Source organism: Physcomitrium patens, chromosome 3 (assembly GCF_059467195.1).
Source record: "Physcomitrium patens ecotype Gransden chromosome 3, ASM5946719v1, whole genome shotgun sequence".
NCBI classification, from domain to species: Eukaryota; Viridiplantae; Streptophyta; class Bryopsida; order Funariales; family Funariaceae; genus Physcomitrium; species Physcomitrium patens.
The window spans coordinates 10,879,552-10,900,235 of NC_143412.1; the positions used below are offsets into that span (position 1 = coordinate 10,879,552).

The 20,684-nt window shown below is 34.5% G+C and overlaps 1 protein-coding gene across 4 annotated transcripts; it reads left to right on the forward strand.

Annotated features, from left to right (window-relative positions):
* The first annotated feature begins 3,197 nt into the window (after positions 1 to 3,197).
* LOC112279480 (uncharacterized) lies at positions 3,198 to 8,105 on the forward strand. Of its 4 annotated transcripts, none has more exons than XM_024513959.3 (4): positions 3,198 to 4,820; positions 5,040 to 5,205; positions 5,306 to 6,447; positions 6,577 to 8,105. In XM_024513959.3, the coding sequence occupies exons 3-4, from the start codon at positions 5,445 to 5,447 to the stop codon at positions 7,578 to 7,580; spliced, it is 2,007 nt and encodes a 668-aa protein (XP_024369727.1). In that variant the 5' UTR covers positions 3,198 to 4,820; positions 5,040 to 5,205; positions 5,306 to 5,444; the 3' UTR covers positions 7,581 to 8,105. The 4 variants fall into 4 exon arrangements, with proteins under 4 accessions (XP_024369727.1, XP_090104859.1, XP_090104860.1 ...); XM_090248733.1 differs by having other exon boundaries at positions 5,040 to 5,155; XM_090248734.1 differs by having other exon boundaries at positions 5,047 to 5,155.
* The last annotated feature ends 12,579 nt before the right edge of the window (positions 8,106 to 20,684 follow it).

Sequence of the window (20,684 nt, forward strand, 5' to 3'; positions counted from 1 at the left end):
TTTTTCTAGACCTATGGTTTTTTCACTATCTGAATGTAATAGATTTGGTTCAGTTTTTGTGTACTGTAGATCATGTGGTAGTAGTTCAACTAAATGTTCTTAGGGAACTACGTCAACAGCAATTTATTTGATTATTTGAGATGTTAATCAATGGACAAGTTTGGTTGGAACTCTTCTATGCTACCAAACTTTCATTGAATATGAACATGAATATTTATTTGAATATTCTATATACTCTGGCAATGACAAAGTTAGATTCATACATAGTCATCAAATGGTTGTTGGAATGTAGTTGTACATTAAAATTGATGTGGAGTCTCAACAAAAAAAATTAGTCATTTTATGATATTTCATGATCTCTAAAAATTTCCCATTTATAATGTTTTGGAGTTATTTCATGACTTAGCTACAAAAATTCAAAAATTAACAATATGTACTATAGTATCTTTGCTCCAAAATACCCCAAACTTCCAACAATATTCTAAACTGAAAAAAATATTAAAAAAAATGTAAGTTTGCAAGCACTATAATATACATGAAAGTTTAAAACTAGATATTCACATGAGCCCAAAAATGTAGTATTCAACCTTTTCAAAGGAAAAAACTTAATCTGATAGAGACAATCAATGAGAAATAATATCTGTGTCATTATGCTTACATAGCAGAGTCTCTCATACATTTTCGGATAACCACTAGTCAAGTTAAAAATAAAAATAAAAAACCCCTCTATCTTGCTAATTACTTGTGCTACTACATTAATTCTCACATTGAAATCAACAAATAGTCTATTTCTTAGTCTGAATATTATGAACATGGGACCAAGACACAAGACAAAAAGCCAAGAGAGCTTTCAAGATGCTGCCACCTCGGTGGATGATCATGCAAAACATTCATCAAGCTTTTATTTGGATGATGCCTCCTCCTTCCCAAACCAGGGAATGAAACAGCCTCCCTTTCAGGGCCCATTTCCAATCACAAGACTCTGGCCGTTTGAGTTTGAATTCTCCTTTACTTTCCCCACAGTTTCGCGACCTGGCCACGTCGCCTGTCCAGGTGGACATCCACGTGGACGTCCAGCTCTGCAAAGCCTCCCCTCTGTACGAAATTAGCCTCATCATCTCTTCTCTGAAAAAACCCTATTTCCTCAAAAATAATCCCTTTCTGATGCCATCCCATTGGCGGATGGCAGAAAAATAAAAGCTGCCCTCCACTTGGCTGAGGCGCCCCATCTGTGGAAAGGTCTCATAGCCCCCCTTTTTTTCCTTCTTACCTTCACATGAACCTCCCTTACAAAGAGACACCCAAAACCCCTACAAACTTTTGGAAACAGTTCACTTTTGTTCTACAATCCAAAATTGCAACACTAACCAGATTCCTGACTTCCATTCACTCTGATGCACTTATCATTGTGTGCATGCCTGAAAGAGCAAAGACCCAGCTTAATGTATTTTGTTGTTATTGCCAGGACTGTTAGTTGGCATCAGTGAGATGGGTGGGGGATGCATTGAAGCCAGGGCTGGTACAATGGAAGGATCTGGAACAAGGAAATGTCTGAATCCATGGGGATGTGATCTCCATCATTGACAGTGCAGGCTGAGTGTGTGTGTGCCTAGTGAGAAAAGGTGGGTATTCTGTCCTTGGTCACAATAAAATGTAATTTTTTGTGTTAATTAGGGCAATCAACTGGTGCTCTGTTCTTCTTTTTATGTTAATTTGGTGGTGTGGGGTTTCAAGCCATGGAAATTGTACACATTGCAGTGGTTGTATTGTTGAGCTTGCTGATGGTGATGTATGGTTTATTGCTTTGCTTTGTTATTGCAGGTGAGTGATTGTTAGTGTGTGTGTGTGTGGGGGGGGGGAGATAAATGTGAAGGATTGTGCAAGGGTGTAAGTGCAAAGAAATAGAAGTGGATGAGCATGTGTGTACAGGTGAAGACAGACTGCAGGAACTGAAGATAGAAGAGAAGGGAAAAGAGAGTATGTAAAGAAGAAATACAAAGATTGCATGTGTGAGAAAGATTGTCTGTTGTTGTGAATGATAAAATGTGTGTAAAAGTAAATTAATAAATGAATAAATAACAGCAGCAACAACAACAACAACACCACCATTTGTAATAAGGGCAAAGAAATGGGAAAATGAATAATATGTGTATGAAGAAGAGAATATTAATGTGTATGTGTGTGGGAGAGAACAGACTGGGAGTGGTAGTGACAAAAGAAATGAATAAAATTAAGAAAATAATAAGAATAGTAAAATGTACATATATTTGTGTGTGAGAGAGAAAAAGAGTGGGAATGAAAGTGCATGTATGGGTGATTTAGGGAAAGGTATAGATAGGGAGGGAAAGAGAGTCTGTGCATAGTGTAGTGAAACTGTGTTTTTAATAAACCAAAGTGAAAGTTGGTTAGATAAGGAGGATTGTAAACCACTGTCATATGTGCAATTATTAAACTACATTGGAGATGTGCAAATAAGAGAATAATTTCAAATGTATTTTCAAAGAATGCTACAAAGTTATTTATTTGTTTAATCATCTGTTCATAACTCACTCAAAATGATTTGCCACAATTATTCCATGTAGACCACTTTTGGCTTTAGAATTTGAAAGAAAACTACAGAGGTGTCAAAAAGAAAGTATTAATGAAAGTCCAATCCTTTGGCAATTTGGAAGGTCATTCCCTGCAATTCTTGTAAAAGGGGATGTCCATTTATCCAGGACCTTGGGGAAGCCATGTTGTGGGGATTGCAATAGCCAAATTGTTGCCCAAGGTTGAGGGAGGACATTTGCAACAAAATAATGCCACATGTATTCTCTAGAAGGAATTTATGTACTCCAAGTATATACCTCACAAACCACAGTACAAACAATCAACAACAAAAAAATAAAACAAAAGTAAGATCAAAAGGAAATAAAAACAATAACAATAACACAACAAACTCATGCAAGTGTTGGATGGGGACATAACTTTTGCCACCAAACAACTCTTAAAACCATCCATCTACCCACCTATTCAGTCATTCACTTAGTCACTCATTAATTTCTCACCATTTCATCAACAATTATACAAACTCTTCACTTGCAGACGTCGTCCAAGACTGTATTCTTCTTCGTCCTTCTCCTCCTCCTCTTGCTACTGTAACTGCCCCGCACATCATCAACTTCGTGTACAATACTATCATTAGTGAGGGGAGCTTTGGATGCTGCTCATGTTTTAAGGCTGCTGTCCTTAACAAAACCAGGCTGATATTTTTCCACGGCGCTCGTACTCTGAAGCTTGCAGTTGTCATTGCAGCTAACGTATTGCATTGTGTTGTATCGGCGTCGAGGTTGTGTACCGCCAGGTGGTGGCTGTGGTGGTGGTGGCGCTTGTGTAATCTTTCCCCTGTAGTCTGAGAAACTGGGTGCTGCTGTGCATGATCTTATAAGTGGAGGTGTGTGTTAAGAGGCCAGCTCGTGCAACAGCCCACGCATTTGGACTCTCCTCACACTTATTGTCCAGGTGGGTGCCAAGCCATGCGGGTGCTACGGTGGCTGTGTACCTGTTGAGGCGAGCAATGCCACCAACCGAAGCCAGGTAAAAGGCTGTCGTTATGAATCTAATGGACTTGGGTTTTTGAATTTCAAACCCTATTACAGGAGACTTGAATGAGCCCAATCCATTGCTTGGTGGAAAAAAAATAGCAAAAGCACAGATCCTGATCTCAGATTTGCATAATTGGTGTTGGGGGAGCGACATTACTGAGTATTGCACGCATCCCGATGCATCGGATTGCACCGTGCGCTCCCAACCGTCTCTAGCTAGGGATGTGTTTCTCCTGCCGTGTGGAAAATGATTTGGGCCGATGCTTTCGTTGTGCCGAATATGGAAAGAAGAAAACGGACGAACGTTTGAATTTCGAAAGGGGTTTGTTCGGATTCCATCACCGGGAAAATGCCTCGACGACATCGAAGCTTCCAGATTGATTACGGTATTAAATATAGTGAGGGAATTTACCAAAAGGAAAAGACGATGTCCTTACCGTGATCACCGAACAGCACAGACAACCAGACAGTAGGAAATCAACCAGATTCGAAACCAACCTGTTGCAACTCTTTCTCAACGCCCCACGAACACAGCGATGCAACACGGGCGATTGCTAGGCTACATTATAGGGTAGTATACCTTATTCTATAAGGTCAAAACCTTAAATCCCCATTAGAGCTGGAAATTTTGGTATTAATTTTATTCCAGGATACATCTCTGGCCATTTTCCAGGCTCTGAGCAAAAGGGCCAGAGTGTCAAAGCTAACATGTGGTCTTCGGCGCTCATGCTGCGCCGCCTTCCTCGTGTCAGCTCGGTGCTCGCTCGTCACTCCGCTCTCCAACTCTATTGATCCCTTCACCCTCTCATGCTCAAACCGGTTTTCTGTTTGTTCGACCTGGTGGAGCTGCTCAGGACACATGAGTCTTCGATGTGCAGACCCCGATCGATGCAGAATCGAATAGGGAGCTTTCAAGTTAGATCCTGGAGGAGACGAAGGAAAGCCTGATTCTCAGGAGCGTGGGAGGTTGGAGCCGTTTGGTGGAGTAGATCTAGCTGATTTGCAGGAGCTTGAATCTATAGGAGGGCACTGCAGTAGTTTTGATGTTTTTGCTAAGTGCTACCTGGAATCTGGGTGTGTAGAGGAATGACAGTAAGGGGTGGAGCAGTTGAATGGACTTGCTCTGATGAGAAATCTTTGTCGGGAAGGGATCTATCGCAACATGGTCGGGTAGCATTGTGACTGCCAGGTAGTTCCATGCCAGCTGCGATCCGAGTCTAGTCTACACGTTGTGAGGTAAGTATCTGTAATCACTTTATGCCATTCCTTGAGGATTGACTCCGCTCTTGTGAGGTAGTGCAAATATTCGTTTGTGAATGTTCACTTTGTTGCGCAGTTGTGAATTTGACACTAGCCCGTAGCAAATTGAAGACCTGGGTACTGTTTTAGCATGTCAAGCATTTCAATGTGGTTCAGTTTAGAGCAACCTTTAATGCATTTTTACGGCATGATTAGTTGACAGACGTGGTCTGCAGCGAGCTAGAAGCGTGACGGACTGCAACCCTCTTTGTAATACTTCAGCTTTTTCGCGGGGCCGAGTGGCTACTTTTCTTCCCGTGGTGGGTATCGGGGTAAGGTCTGCCGCCTGCGGACCGCGAGAACATGGGCCTAAAATGCGTAGGTAATGAAGAGGACATGCAATTGGTGTTAACTATGGGAAGCTTGAAGGGAAATTGCCGTTGACTGAAGTCCTGCCTCACGTGTGGCTTCGGGATGTTCAGGGACATTTGCAATGGGTAAGCCATGGCCGAAGTGCATGTGGAAGGGGAGTTCGGGATTAGGGGGGAGGATGGAAGTGAGCAGGGATCCCTGATGAGGGTCGATTTGAAGTAGACGTCCCATTTGCACCCTGCCGGCAAGATGTGTCCCATGTGTGAGAAGAGAGCGCAGCTTGTATTTCAGCAACAAGCCGTTGTAGAGTCCACTGCCGCAAGCAAGGCAGCAGGTTCTTCTCAGGCGGGGGGAAAATCCTACCTCTTTCGAAACCCCTTCAAGTCGTGCAAGAACTTGACTCACCAGTGCTGCTCCCCGTTATGTGAGAGCCAACGCACGTCGATTGCTTCTATGCGCAGATCGTCCGTGCGACCTACTCCCACTTCAGATCATTCTGAGGAGCTGAACTCAAATCTCCTAGATGATATCTATCTTGTGTTGGAGTCTCCTCTGAGTGTGGAGTCTTTGCATTTGAAAGAAAACCAACCACCAGCGCAAAAAGTTCCGCAGGGGTTGCCAGAACCAGCCGAAGAGCCCGCGGAGCCGAGGAGGAAACGAATAGGCTTGCTGACGCGGTTGAGGCTTCTCACTTATGGCACCTCACAAGGAGAGGTCGAGAAGGGTTTGCAGCGGGAGTCCATTTGCAGGGATTCCAATCTCACAACTCGCGGGACGAATGTCATAGCTGTGACAGATAATCTCAACCATGAGGATCATCATGTTCGAGGAAGTGTTGTCGACACGCCCTCAAATGCAACCGTGCTGGCTGCCGAATCGTCTTTAGATACGGTCTCCGAGATCAGCCTCAATGTGACAGAAACGAACGTCTCCGAGACGACGATGATGTCTATGATGAATATGAATGGCAGTTTCTGCTCCCCGTTTGATGTTTCCTACCGAGGGTCCACGCTCAAGTCGAGTACATACGACGACGACGCGAGCAGCTTTGCCATTGTGCCTCGAACGAGCATGCAATCCAGCTTCGTGCAGGACTGGGAGAGTGATGCGAGTGGGCTTTCGGATAGGTTTGGGGAGCTTGACATCGGCTATTTGTCGTTGGAGGAGAGTGGGGAAGGTCCCGACATCGACGACACCGTGTCGATTTCTTCGTCTCAATGTGACGATTTGGAACTACACATGCACCCTGAAGGTACTCGCACGGCTGCATTTGATTCGTCCTCCCACTTCTTATAAGTTCCAGTAATTTGTGCATGTTTAAGATACATGATTCCCTGCCAATGCACATATAACTCATGTTCTCACTTTTACGGATGGACAGATGACACGGTATCAGAGTCCGACTTGGATCAAGACTACAGCGTCAGCACAGATTCGCAAGAGTGGTGCACTGAAACCGATGATACGGCGTCGGTGTTGGACCGATTGAGAGGTCACCACCGAACCCGAAGCAAGAACCATCACCATCTCCACCTTCCCGTCCTTCAAACAACGCCCCCTCATAACGTCACCCGGCCACATCATGACCTCCACCTTCCTGAGCTACAGGCCACACCACCTCACGATCTTACCCCGCCCTCTCTACCACACCAGCAACTATCGGATGCGAACATAACAGACTCTCCACTAAGTGAAGATCCTCCCAACCAGACACCTGACGTCAATGAAGCTACATTGGAAGAGGCCCAACCACCAGAGAAGCAGGTGAGTCCGCTTGAGACACCGAAGAGCGTCGAGTTTTCATGCTCACGGTGCGGGCGCAAGGAGAAGAAGCCTGATCCAGAAAGCTATCCACAACCGACGACAAAGAAGTTGACTCGCAAGGACAATGTCATGTCGTCATACTTCCATACCTTCATGGATGGTTCTGACCAGGCCTTGATGGCAGGCAAAGTGGCCGTCCTCTTGGGAAAATATGGTAACCGGAAGGGACTCAGAGTGGCTGGACTGCCACCCGGGACAAGGGAGTTTCACAATGAGGTGAAATTGTCTGCGGATGAGCTGCAGAGACTGCGGAGCATCATTTGCCCCAACAATGACGCTGTGACGTCGTTCCAGAACGAGGTGGCGCGCATGATGCTGGAAGGAGTGGACGTGCCGAATCTCAACATGGACGTTGAGCAGTTCATTGCGGGTTACATGAAGCTTAATTCGCCGTTCTACATCGATCTCATTGAAGATTTCTTCAAGTCTGTCTGCATTGATTGCTTTGGCCACATGGAGGAAGTGGGGAGAGATAAGTCTGGGCATCAACGTCCTGCGTACACCGTGTTGAAGCCGAAAAAGGGCCCCAAGAGCGCTGTAAAGCACACCGGCAAGAGATAGTCTCATGCTCTGGCGGTGTCCAGGGCTGTCTGCGATAAGTTCTCTAGTCTTCGTGATCCTGTACAGATTCATTTAACTCTCCCGAAAATTTTGTTCGATGTTGAATGATTGTGGCCTCATGGCTTGTAGAATAATGTGGTACATCGGTCTGATGTAGGTAATGGTAGCGAAGCGGGAGATTTCTAGGCAATCGCTTAGGATTCAGATTTTTTAAAATGAAAACCTCATTGTAGACATTAGGTCTAGACAGCAACTTCGATTCAAGGTGGGTTGAAGTAAAATAGCCTCCTGGATCTTTCACCTGCAGTTCTAGTTTCAACTCAAGAGTTTGTTCATCACTACATCCTGATTCCTGGTGCGGCTGATTGCCATAGCTTGTCTATCGAATTCTGTCCATTACTTGCACCAACCTGATCAGTACAGATTCCTCTAGACGGTAGGTTTCGTTTTCGGGATGCGCTTGCTGTCGAAGTTCTTATCCTTAACTGAGTAGCCTTCTAAGTTCGCTACCCATGATTCGACACACCGAGCAACTGAAGCAGTCTGCTTGATATGAGAACCACCTATTAAAACCTTCAAAATATCCCTTCTCCGCCAAATTATCCTCAAATCTGAACACCACTACTGTACCCTTGCTCCAAATCTAGGGCTGTCCCGAAAAGACCTACTTCGTGAAAGATAATGCTTTGGCAAGTAATCATTTAGGCATACCATTCGCCAATTGTAAAGTTTTATTAACTGTAGCTGCATCAAGGCTAGACCCCTGCAGTTCGCCTGATTTCTGTTGGTTCACCTCCGACCGTCGAGTCAATCTGCACGTCAAACCTGCGTGACCTGGTTAGAATGTAAAAGTATAGACAAAAGTCTGTACCACTTCACATCATTTTAATAAATTAGTCTGTAAATTATACCAAATATATAACATTTACTATTCCAACTCTTTAACTTCATAAACTTTTAATGGCACATTATAGGTTGCAAATTGTAGCAACACATATATATATATATATATATATATATATCTATATATATATACAAACACATAAAATAATTAAATTAATTTTTATATACAAACTTTAAACATAAATGTGTATATATGTACATATAATATTACCTTTATTAGGTCATGATGTTTGTAAAATTATGAGAAAAAGATGGAATCAACATGATTATATAATGTTAAGTTAAACCCTATTCAGTTATAACTTCTCAGAAGTTCTGTCCATAGGATGCAAACTGATGCCATAACTTGGTAGAGATTAGTAGAAGTAAAACTATATATGTATATATTTACCTTTACAGACACCACTTATTATTGAAGAACAAACACTATGAAGTTACAATTCTTAGCATCAATAAGGTTGCGCACAAAGAGAATATGAAATAAGATGTGTCTTATTTCTAATAGCCAATACTTATAGGTAGTAGTTTCTATCCTAGAAGACAACTTCCACTCTTTGACTTTTATACACATGGTTCTAGGACCAAAGGACTCCATTCTTAAATAATAGTGAAGCTCTTCTAAATCACTTATCTCATATTCTTTTTTTTAACTTTGCCTTCAATCAATCCATCATCTTCATGGTATTGATAAAGATAATCAAGTCATCAATATAGAAGATAATAATCACTATGAGCTCACTTGATTTCATTACATATAAAGAATGATCAGATTCCCTTCTTCCAAATCTTTCATTCACAAAGAATATATTCATACATTGGTACCATGCCTTTGGAGATTGTTTGAGTCTATACAAGGCTTTCTTCAACTTACAAATAAGATGTTTGTTTTTTTCTACAAATCCTTGAGGTTGATCCATGTAGATGTCTTCTTTTAAATTTTTATTCAAAAAAGTCATCTCAACATCCATTTGATGCATCTCTAAGTCCATTGTTGCCTTAATTACAATAATAGTTTTAATGGTAGTAAATTTGGCCTTGAAAGCAAATATCTTGTTGAAATCAATACCAATAACTTATGAGTAGCCTTTGACAACCAATCTAGACTTGTATCTAATAATATTACCTATTACATCCTTTTTGGTTCTAAATACCCACTCACAACCAATTGAAGATTGATTTGATGGAAGTTGAGTCAATTCTCATGTTCCATTATTCATAAGTGATTTATACACTTCTTCTATTGTATTCTTCTACTTCATAGCATCCATGGACTTTATTGCATTACATAAACTCAATGAATTAGCAAAGAGTATAATATTTGCATGTTTTTCACTTATTTGAGAAAAGATGTGATTCTTCCACCATATACCAAGTTATTTTCTATCTGTCAAAGGATATCTCCTTTCACTCAATAAAGCTTGACCTTCTTTCACTTCAAGGTTTTTTGTAAGCTTTTTCTTTCTTAAAATTTACTCCCTCATATTCAAAGATTACTACTGTTTCTCATCATCATCATCTTCAATATCTTCTTTTGGTGAATTTGAAGATGTGTCTACAAATACACCATTACTCCTACTTGGACACATCTCCAAATGCTCATAAGCATTCTTATGCTCCAAAAGCTCTACAACACAACTCTTGATGATCTTCTTGTTTTTTAAATACATAAGCTTATATGCTTTGGTACCTTCACAATATCCAACAAACGTACATTTTGTACCTTTTGCATTAAGTTTGGACTTCATACAATTTAGTACCACTGCATAGGCAATGCATCCAAAAATCTTTATATATGAAATATAATGTTTCTTGTGACTCTAAACTTCTTGTAGAAACATTGATGTGAATATACTTATTGGGCACTTATTCCTTGTATAGATTGTATTTACTATTGCTTCTGCTTAATATTTATATCTAAGGTTTTTTGTATGAAGCATATTCCTTGCCATTTCTACAATAGTGTAATTTTCTCTTTCAGCAATTATATTTTGTTGTAGAGTGTAGAAAATAAAGGATTGTCTTACAACACCTTGAATCATCAAAATATTTTTACATATATTTACCTTCATTATCTTGGTACAATACTTTAAGCTTGCACTCACATTGTTTCTCTACAAGAGCCTTAAATTCCTTAAATCTTAAGAAATATTCATTCTTAGCTTTAATGATGTAAAATCACATTTTTTTTTGAAAAATTATCAATAAATGTGACAAAGTACCTTGTTCTTTCAATTAATGATATCTTCATTAGTCCACAAACATTATGATGCATAATTTCCAAGAATTTGGTAGGACATGTTACAATTCTTCTAAGAAATGAAGCCTTTTGTTGGTTGCTTTGTATACAACCTTCACAAGCAAGTATCAAGGCATTGTAGTTGAATTGATCAAGATTTAAGCTACTTATCATGCATTGAAGTTCTTTCATGCTTTTGGCATTCAAATGACTAAGTCATTGATGCCAAATTCTAAACTTTTCTTGATCTTGTGAAAAATTAGTAAATACTGCTTCTTCTACTTTATTCACTTTCTTATAATTGATAAAGTAGAGATTGTCATTTTTAAAGCCTTTGAAAACATATTGTCTACCTAATGTCTTCACAAAACATCTATTCTTATTAAATTGAACCTTACAACCATGTGATATAAGTTTATTCATTGAAAGGAGGTTCTTCTTTATATTTAGAATATATAAGACTTTTATTAATTTAATTCTCTTGATTTGGTCCTTAAGAATAATTTTCACAATAATAGATCCAATTTTGATAGCTTATACTATGCCATTGTCTCACAACCAAACTTTGGTTGTTGAAATTTCTTCATAAGTATCAAATGAATACTTGTATGATATCATGTACTTAATAATACCCAAATCTATAATCCACTCAGACATGGTAACTATGAAGGCTCCTTCACTTGCTATATAAGCATATTCATTTCCATCAAAATTATAACAAACATTGTTTATATTCTTTCTATATCCTTTCTTGACTTTGTAGTAATTTCTAGCAAAGTGACTTGGTTTTCCACAAATGTAGCAATTTCTCATGTTTCTTTTTAAATGATTACATTGGTATAAATAACTACATTTACCTTGTCTTGAAAATAGAGCCATAAATCATCACTTTAGAGCTTCTTTTCTTTCTTCTTGGTTACTTTATAGGCAAGCCTTGATAAGACATAATTCATAGTAAGCTCCTTCATGTTGATAGACTCCAATATCATAATGAAGTAGTTGTAGGACTTGAGAGGATTCATTAACAATGTCAACACAATGTCCTTATCATCAATTAGTTTGTGAGCAACTGCTAGTTGGTTTGTAAGTACTTTTATCTTATTGACATAAGCCATGAAATCAATTCATTCTTCCTTCTTTACCATTAAGGACTTTTGCCTTGTCCATAGAATATTGATAAGGTTTCTATCCTCATAGATGTTACAAAGAGTCTTTGATACTTCTATTGGTCCATTGTAAGCAATTACATGTGAAAAGTTGGCATCATCCAAATTTTATGTAATCATGCCAAAAGCCTTACTTTTACAATGTTTGTATTCCTTCTTCACCTTAACATTAGCATTATCTTTTGGAGGCTCTTTACTTTCATCTATAATGTCCCAAAGATCCAATGAAGCCAACAAAAGCTCCATTTTTTTCTTTCAATAGTAGAAGTTATCACCCTTAAATTTCTCAATCATTTTCAAATACTCACCTTTACTTGAAGCCATATCTAAGAAAAGGATGTATTAAAGAAAATAAAAAAAAAGAAGAAAGAATTCTCAAAATCAATAAGAAGGTGTTGCTACCTTAGAAATCTAGAATGCCCTCTTTGTGAGTATATTAATAATATTACTCTCTAATCACTTTCAACTTCACTTATAATACTCCTCATAAGTCTTATATTCTATCTAAACCTCTTGTATAAGCTTTGCCACTTCTTTATCATCTCTCTTCTCTCATGAAATATTTCTAACCTTACAAAACACTTCTTATCATTATAAGATGATCTCAAGAAAAGTTTATCACATAAAACCATAATATTAGATCACAAATGATGTAAATCAGGAAAAAAATAAAATACTAATATTATAAAATATCATTCTAAGGTATCAAATAACCTCCAATATTATCAATGCACTTAACAACAACTAAGAACAAGGCTATATTAATAATTAGATGCAACAATGAAATAAGATGATACTAAATCTTAACATCAGCAACAACTAAAAGATCTATTCTTCACAATAAGTAAGACTTCAAAGAACATCAAAATTCACAACAAAAGGTGAGTCGGCCCATAACCTATTGAAGAACAAGTACTACGAAGTCACAACTCGTAACATCAACAAGGTTGCACACAAAGAGAGTATGGAGTAAGATGTCTCTTACTTACAACACTCAATATTTATAAGTACTGGTTGCTACTTTAGAAGACAACTTCCACTCTTTGACTTTTATACACATGGTTCTAAAATCCTTTCGTATCTTATTAATTACAAAGATATCTTATGTCAAATACTAATTATTCTTACCTAGTCTTTGAATATTTCCTAGTTCATACTTTATCTTCTTGATTTTGACTCTTGATTCTTAACCTCATCCTATATCCATAGAATACTCCTTTTAACCACCAAAAATCAATCTTTTAACTATTAGTAATTTACTGAAGGTAATATCTTTTATAAAGTAATTTATTCTATTTTTACTTTTATTTACTTATTTTAATACCTACACCACCAAAGTTGATCATAAAAATATTTTTGACATGCAATCTATTACATAATAATTTGTTTTTATTGTTGTTTTTAATTAGTTTGAAAAAAAAAAATACTTGCTCTTAGTAATAATGACACAGTCATATTTATATCTCTTTGCTGAGAGATATATGGTATTTTTGCTTATTTTTGTCTTGTCTTAATGATTGAGTGGCAAAAGAGGAAGCTTCACTTGTGATGCAACCTTTTCTATCTTGTCTCGTAGAAAAGGGTCACTTCTACTTAAAATATTGAGTACATTGAAAAAGAAGGCATAAAGACTAAATTAAAGTGTACTTTCTATATTTTTTTAGAAAAATGGAATTTAATGAGTTTTGGATTGTTTTATTACCTTTTATGTTAAGTCAATATTGCTTAGACTACATTAAGTATTCATGCTTTGATTTAGTATATTAGACTATGTGGTTATGGTTGATAATTAGATCTTTTATTGTAGAGGAACTAAACACCAATAGCAGTTGTAATATCATATATTTAAGAGAATCTTCTAGATGTTTTATTGAGGAAATTTGTGATAGCTTGTTGTTATGTATTAGATTGAGTTGTTGTAGTAGATCAAAAGATTTTAATGAGGTTTTCCTTAAATTTTAAAGTTTGTATAAGAATCCAAAGCATAGAGAGAATAGAAGAGGTATTACTTTACTAGAATCTAGAGTTAATTTTAATTTACTCTATGTTTTTCAAATACTCTTTTTTTCCAATAACTTTATAAAAATTTTAGCTACTTGTTCTAATAAAGGAATATATTTCAATATGATGTTATTGCTTTGAATTTTTTATCTTATAAAATAATAATGAATACTAATGTATTTTATCTTCGAATTTATATTAAGATTTATTGCTATAGAAATGTTGCCATTGTTATCATAAAAGGTGGCCATGACTCATAGAATTGCTGTAAAAATCCTAGAGTTGCAATGGAATTTTTAAAATCATGCTACAACTACTAATTAAAGCAAGATCTTTGGTTGCCAATTGATGGTCTTAGAGTCAGTCTTGGAATGGAACAATTCTTGAATCTGGCTAAGTAAGAATCCCAAGGGCTACTGTAGGTTGTTTTTACTATTTGTTTTGTGTTTTCTTGTAGAATAATATCCTTTTTTGTGAATGTTTCAAGTTCTAAATGAATTAGAAGAAAGAGAAGTGTTTGAAGTGATATCAAAGCTTGCTACATTAGAATTGGAATAGAAAGCTTTGAAGAAAATTTTTTTAATAAATTTTTGACTAAGTCAATAGAAGTTTAATCAAAAATAGTAAAAACTACAAAGCCTTTTACATAATGATTGGAAGATGAAGAGGTCTTTGAAGAAAATTTGCAAGAAGTATAAGTGAGTTAAGGAACTAAGCTAAGAAAGAATTTGGTTAAAAATAAAATCTTGCTTGAAGAAGAGATCTCAATGCCTTTAGAAGAAGGAGGTGGAGAAATCCAAGAAGAATAAGAAGAGGTATAAGAAGAACTTCTTGAAATTTTGAAAGACCCTCAATTTGTCCAATGCTTTTAGAAGAAGGAAGTGAGGAGATCCAAGAAGAGTAAAACGAGGTATAAAAAGAGTCTCTTGAGAGTTTATAAGAAACTCAACTTGTCCAATGCTTTTAGAAGAAGGAAGTGGAGAGATCCAAGAAGAGTAAAACGAGATATAAGACAAGTCTTTTGAAAGTTTGAAAGAAACTCAACTTCTCTAAAGTGAGGAGAAAGAAAGTAATCAAGAATGAAGAAATCCAAGATTCCAAAGCCAAGGTACTTCTAAACCTTTCAAAGAATCAATAAAAAATTTAAGAATAAAAAAATAAAATATTTTTTTATTAATGAAGTTAAAAAGAAATTAACGGAAGAAAATGATAAAGAATTTGAAAAGAAGTTGGAAGTAAATCAACCTTTAATAAACTTCTTAATGAAGAAGAATTGAAAAAAGAAACCTTATTTGGAAGCCAAAAAATTCAAAATAGATCAACAAAGAAAGTAGAGAAATACGGAGTAGAAAAGAACCACAAGGAGATTTCTTAAGAAGGTAGAACATTGGCATTTGACTAATGACATTGAAAGTGATGCTCATAAAATTAGAATCCTATCAACTCTATTAAAAGGAATTACTTTGGATTGGTTTCATGGTGAGATCAAATCCAATCTTAATTATACCAAAGAATCTACTTGGATGGAAGTATGTAATAGATTCATTAGGAGATTTTAAAGTAAATGACAAAACTTTAATGAAGGTTTGTAGCTTTTCAAATCAAGACAAGAAGTTGGAAAGACAAAATTCTTCACATATGTTAGAGATTTCTAGAATCAGCTTGCTTATACTTAATTGGATTATGAGAAGTGTTTTTCATTTTTCTTCTATAAAAGATTGAAAGTAGTAATAAAAAAAGTATATTGGAAAAAAAAAAAACTATTTCTACCAATATAAATGATGTGTTTGTTTTGGCTTTTCAATTGGAAATGAAAAAATAAGGCATTGGCCATAGTAAATTAAGCACTATGACCAAAATTCGAGGAGGGAAGTATAACTTGTTAAGCCCTTCTACAATAATAAGAAATCATTTTTTTCAAAGATGAGATTTGAAGAAAAAAGTTCCTAATTCTCTAAATATAAGGCTAAAGAGAGCCAAAGAAGTACCTCTAAGAAGATTAAAGGTAATTCCTTTAATGTAACTTATTTTAAGTATTAAAAAAAGGAATATTATGCCAATGATTGTAAAAATAAAGAAATACCTAAGAAAGTAAGTAAAATTTTTAACACTTCTTTATTAGTTGAAACTCATGAAGTTGAAAGACTTTAAATCATGAGTCTTAATAAGATGATCTCAATGAAAGAAGGTGGTTTTGAAGAAAAATTTATCTTAATAAGTTTACATAAGAAACTCATCTATTTAAGTTCTAAAATTAAGAATATTAAGGTTTCAACTTTGATTGACACAAAGGCAACCAAATCATTCATGAGTCCAATTTGTGGCAAGAGATTGGAGTTGGCTCAAGAACCAACTAAGGAAGTGAAGGTGTCTTTTACTCAAAGAATGAAGACAATCAACTTAGTTGTGAAAGATGTAAAGTTCAAGTCAAGAAACAATAGATTTTGAAAAGACTTTTAAATTTTTAACCTTAGTTGAATAGATGTAATATTACAAAATATATTTTTAGACTTCTATATAATTCCAATAAAAACCTAAGTTAAGAGTAGTCATGGTTGGAGAGAATGAAAAAGTAGTATACTTATCATTTACAAACGTTTCCATATTATACAAACCTAGAATCCCTATAGTATCTCAAAGTAAGTTAGAAGGAAAATAGTTACTCTTACACTTCAGAAGTAATAATTTTAGTTTTGATCTTGATTGTATAGATGATTTTTTTAATAAAAAAGAATTGATAAAGACCACTCTATATTATAAAAAGTTTATGAAAAATCTTATGTTGGAGTTTGAAGATGTTTTATTAAATGAGTTGCTAAAAAAACTTCTACTTATTAGGTTGGTAGATCAAAATATTTATTTAATTATAAGAATATAACCTCCAAATAAAGCACCTTATAGATTGAATTAAGTAGAGTTGAAAGAATTCAAGAAATAATTCAATGAATTATTGAAATAAAGCTATATTAGATAAAAAAAAATTCTATTTGGAGCCCTAGTTCTTTTGAGAGCAAAAAAGATGGTAAGCTAAAAATGAACATTGATTATAGAGCCTTAAAATAAGATCACTATCAAAAACAACTATCAACTTTGAAGAGTTGATATCTTATAAGATAGATTGAGTGATAGTAAGTGTTTTAAAAAGATTGACCTTAAGAATAGTTACTATCAAATAAAGATTGTTCAAGAAGAGATAAAAAAGATTACTTGTAGAATCAAGTATGGTTCATATGAATTTGTAGTTATGCCTTTTGAATTGTGTAATGCTCCAACCATCTTCACTATCTTGATAAATTCTATTAATTTATAAAAAAAAATTAATGAATTTATGGTGGTTTATATTAATGACATTCTATTTTTTTCTAAAATTAAAAAAGAATAAAAACTATATTTATAAATTATCTTAAAAAAACTTAAAAAAAACTAATTCTATACTAATAAGGAGAAGAATGTTTTCTTCTTAGAAGATTTGGAATTCTTAGGAAATGCTATTAATATAAAAAGATTTATACTAAATCCTAAGAAAATTAAGGCAATTAAAACTTAAAAAGTACCAAAAATTCAAAAAAGAATTAGATTGTTTTTGGATCAAGTAAATTATTTTAGAAAGTTCATAAAGAACTTTTCAAATATTGCTAGTCCTATAATAAGTCTCTTAAAAAAAACAAATAAGGCTATAAAATAGGATAAGGATTGTGAAAAGTCTTTCCAAAAGATCAAAGATGCTTTGGTCTCAAGTACAATCTTATTTTATCTTCAATTTGAAAAAGAATTCAAAATCTATATTGATACAAGTGATTTTGCAATAGGATGATTCTTAATGTAAGAAAAAAGACTTATAGCTTTTGAAAATAAAAAACTAAGCAGATGCTAATAAAGATAGCTAATACTTGAGAAAGAGTTGTTTGCAGTAGTACATTATTTAAAGACTTGGAGACACAATCTGCGAGGTAAAAAAACCAAAGTATATACTAATAAAATTTCTCTTAAGTAATTTTACTTTAAAGATAAAAGTATCTTCTAAAGAGTTGAGATAGTATGAGATAGTTTCAATGTACATTGAATTTATCTACAAACTGAGCAAAGATAACTTGGTATCAGATGCACTAAATAGAAAAGAGTTCATGAAAGAAAAGCTCTATGATACAATGATACTAAAGACTATAGTATATTGTGACGATTTTCTATTTATCAAAGGCATTAAAAGAGACTATAAACAAGATAATGATGTATTTAAAATAAAAAAGTATTTATTCAAATCAAGACTACAAAAAAGCTAAAAAGACTTATGAAAGTCTTCTCTATAAGAGATGGACTTATTTGATTTAAGCAAACTAGACTTTAAATACTGCAAGGCAAATAAAAAAAAATAATGTGTGAAGTGTATGATTTTCCATGTGAGGGACATAGAGGCGTAAAGACTATATTGAAAGATGTAAAAAAGTCTTATTATTGGCCTTCCATAAGAAAAGTTATAAAATAATATGTAAGAAGTTTTTTGATATGTCAAAAAAATAAGCATTCCATAGAAGCAAAAGTTGGATTTTTCAAACTATTATCAATTTAAAATCTATCTTATAAAGAGATTTCCATGGATTTTGTAACTAACTTATTAAAATATGGTAAAACTAACTCTATATTGGTTATAATAGATAGATTTAGTAAAATTCTAAGATTTATATCAATGACAATATTTTCAAGGAATTTCAAAAAAGAGCTGGAAACTACTCTAAAAATGACAATAGTTCTCTTCTTTGATGGATGGATTTTTTTGTATAGAATACTAACTTTGATTGTAAGTAATAGAAATATAAGATTCAAAACTCAATTTTGGCAGCATATTATGAAGAAATTGGATTGAAAAATGATATTTGTTATTGCTTTGCATCCACAAGAAGATGGTTAAATTAAAAGAATTAATAGAATTATTTCAATATATAAGGCACTATGTGACAAGTGACTATAAAGATTGAATCAAGTGGTTGTCTATAGCTAAGTTTAATTATAATATTAGTCAAAGTGAATCCTTAAAAAATATAACTTTTCAAGTGGCTCATGGCTTTGATGTACTTAGGTCAATTGATTTGAGAGGAATAATACAAATTGATGAAACCACTATAAGTTTTTATTCAATTGAAGGAGTAAGGTGGTTGGCCAAAAGAAAAATGATATTAAAAATTACCAAAGCTAGATTATAGTTAGTCTAAAGTAGATATAAGAAGCAAATTGATAAATATAAGAGAGATGTGTATTATGACAAAGAAGAAAAAGTATGATTGAATATTAGCAACTTCACTTGCCTAACATACTTCACTTTTAAATAGATCCAAAAAAGGGTTAGTCCTTATGTAATCAAAATAGAGTTACACAAGAATGTCTATGTGTTTGATATACTAAAAAGATTGAAATGACATCTACTATTCTATATAAGTATCCTCAAAAAGTTTTTAGAAGATGTAAAAGATTTTCACAAAGAAAAGGCAGAGGTTCCATTTGAAGAGGAGGTTTGAAATCAAACCATAGGTCAAATAGAAGCAATACTTGACAAAAAATAGATGGATGTCAAAAGAATTCAATACTTGTATACTTTCAAAGGTTATCTTCCACATGAATTTTAATGGATTAATGAAAGAAACTTGAAACATGTAAAAGGATAACTAAGAGGGTGTCTATAGAAGATCTAGAACCACAAAGAAGTACATGAAGATTCACTGAGATGATTTTTTGATAAAAGCTAAGGAAATCAAGATAAAAGTGACAAAGAAGATGAGGACAACTTCACTCCACAGTAGAATAGGATCACAAGAATCTTATATAAGATTAATGAGTGAATTAATAAAGAATCAAAACTATAGAATATTCCTAAAAGAAAAACCACCAAATAGATATGTATTAAGATGAAAGAAAATGTAACTTGGAAAGAATCTCAAGACATAAGTATTAAAAGACTATTATTTCAAAGCTTCTCAAGAAATGAAGAATTTGGAAGGATTTCAATTCAAGAGGATATCATAGAGAAAAACCTTAAAATGCTTGTATGAGGCAGATATAAGACTCTAAGCAATCAGGCCTAATTGATTGGCCTTTCCTAAATGAATTTTTTATTAAATGATTGTAAGTTACTTCCATAGGATAGGAAAAGATACTAAAGTAGGGCAGGTCTTAGTTAAGGAATTTAATAGCCATGGCAAAGTCTAAGTAAAGATGTAATTTTTTATAATTTATATCTAAAAATATGAACTTTCAAAATTTATAGAATTGAGAGGATTTTAAAAATTAAATCTGAATGTAAGATATTACACTAATAAAAGTAAGAAAAAATAGCATTATATTTCAAGAAATTAATAAGAAAATCTCACTTTTTGAAAAGATCCAAAAGAATTAAATGTGAATTTAGGTAGAAAAGAGCCTTTAAGCTAATTAGAGTGAAAAGAGATGCTTAATACAAGTTATTTATCTAAAACTAAGTCTTAGAAAGGTTTTATTTTTCAAAATTTCAATGGAGATATTGGCTTTTTAAAGTAGAAGAGGATATAAGGATCAAAAAGAATCAACCTTTTACTTTCTTCTTAAAAAATAAGATTTGAGCCAAAGGGTCCTTATTGCCTAGGAAGAACTAAAGGTATCATGGCATTAACAGAGGTTGAAAGGGCTACCTTCTTCACCTTAAGATAAATCTTGTGGGGGAGCACAAGATGGGATATAGAATAAGTTAATAGTCGGTATAAATCCTAAATGCTTTTGAAAAAGATCCGAGAGTCACTTTTTTTAGAAAAATTTGGACTTTGAATTGATTTT

Excerpts from the sequence above, each read along its gene's own strand:
- LOC112279480 (XM_090248732.1), top strand. The coding sequence starts at position 5,445 with ATGTGTCCCATGTGTGAGAAGAGAGCGCAGCTTGTATTTCAGCAACAA. Across the intron at positions 6,448-6,576 it reads ACTACACATGCACCCTGAAG|ATGACACGGTATCAGAGTCC; the intron begins GTACTCGCACGG and ends ACGGATGGACAG.